General features: G+C 64.9%; 1 protein-coding gene across 1 annotated transcript in view; it reads left to right on the top strand.

The window, feature by feature from the left end:
• The window catches only part of TMEM231 (transmembrane protein 231), a 12,233-nt gene that overhangs the window by 238 nt on the left and 11,232 nt on the right, over positions 1-763 (top strand). The window contains exons 2-3 of the mRNA XM_019505314.1: positions 1-164; positions 447-575. Coding sequence (XP_019360859.1) covers positions 1-164; positions 447-575 — 293 coding nt within the window. The remainder of the gene's footprint in view (positions 165-446; positions 576-763) is intronic.

The raw sequence follows: 763 nt of genomic DNA, 5'->3' as shown, positions 1-763 counted from the left end.
TGTGGCGCACGCTGGCCGCGTACCGCGAGCAGCCGTCCGTCCGCTTCCGCTACGAGGCGCTGCTGCTGGCCACGACTGCGGCGCCGGGCGGCGGCCTGGCCTGGAGCACGTTCCCCGCCTTCAACCGCCTGCAGGGAGAGCGCCTGCGCGTCCCGCTCGTCGCGGTGCGTGTGGCGGCGCCCCCCGGGACCGGGGGGCCGCGGTGTGCCCAGCTCCCCCGTCCCCGTCACCTGCCGCGGGTGGGAGGTGGCTGGAAGCGCTGCTCTGGGCATAGCCCGGGGGCCTGGCTCGGCTTCAGCCCCTTCCTGCGGGCCGGGGCGATGCATGCTCTTCTCCCTTGGAAACCCTTCCTGGTGTCAAGGGTCCGCCGCTGGGACCTTCCTGGCACCAGCACGAGAAACTGGCGCCAAGGCCAGAGCGTCATTAGGACTCCCTGTTACTTGCAGACTAGAGAAGAAGATAAGAATCAAGATGGCAAAATGGACCAGTTGCATTTTAAACTGGAACTTCCTTTGAAGCCTGCGGAGGAAGTGCTTGGTGCGCAGCTCATTCTGACCTTCTCCTACCAGCTGCATGTGAGTACCCGGTCTGCCTGTAGTGAGTGCTCCTCAGTGCAGAGCCAGCATCAGCTTCCCAGTAGCAACAATATAAATCAGCGGTTCTCAACATTTTTGTACCAGGACCCATTTGTGAACGTCGATGGCCAGTCCCGACCCGCTGCCCTCAGGCCTCCGGTGCGCGGGGCGGGGGGGGGTTGTGGGGC

This window comes from Gavialis gangeticus, unplaced genomic scaffold, assembly GCF_001723915.1.
Source record: "Gavialis gangeticus isolate Ggan-Ray unplaced genomic scaffold, GavGan_comp1, whole genome shotgun sequence".
Classification (NCBI taxonomy): Eukaryota; Metazoa; Chordata; order Crocodylia; family Gavialidae; genus Gavialis; species Gavialis gangeticus.
Note: the sequence above shows the minus strand (reverse complement) of the source record. Positions and strands in the feature narration are given on the sequence as shown.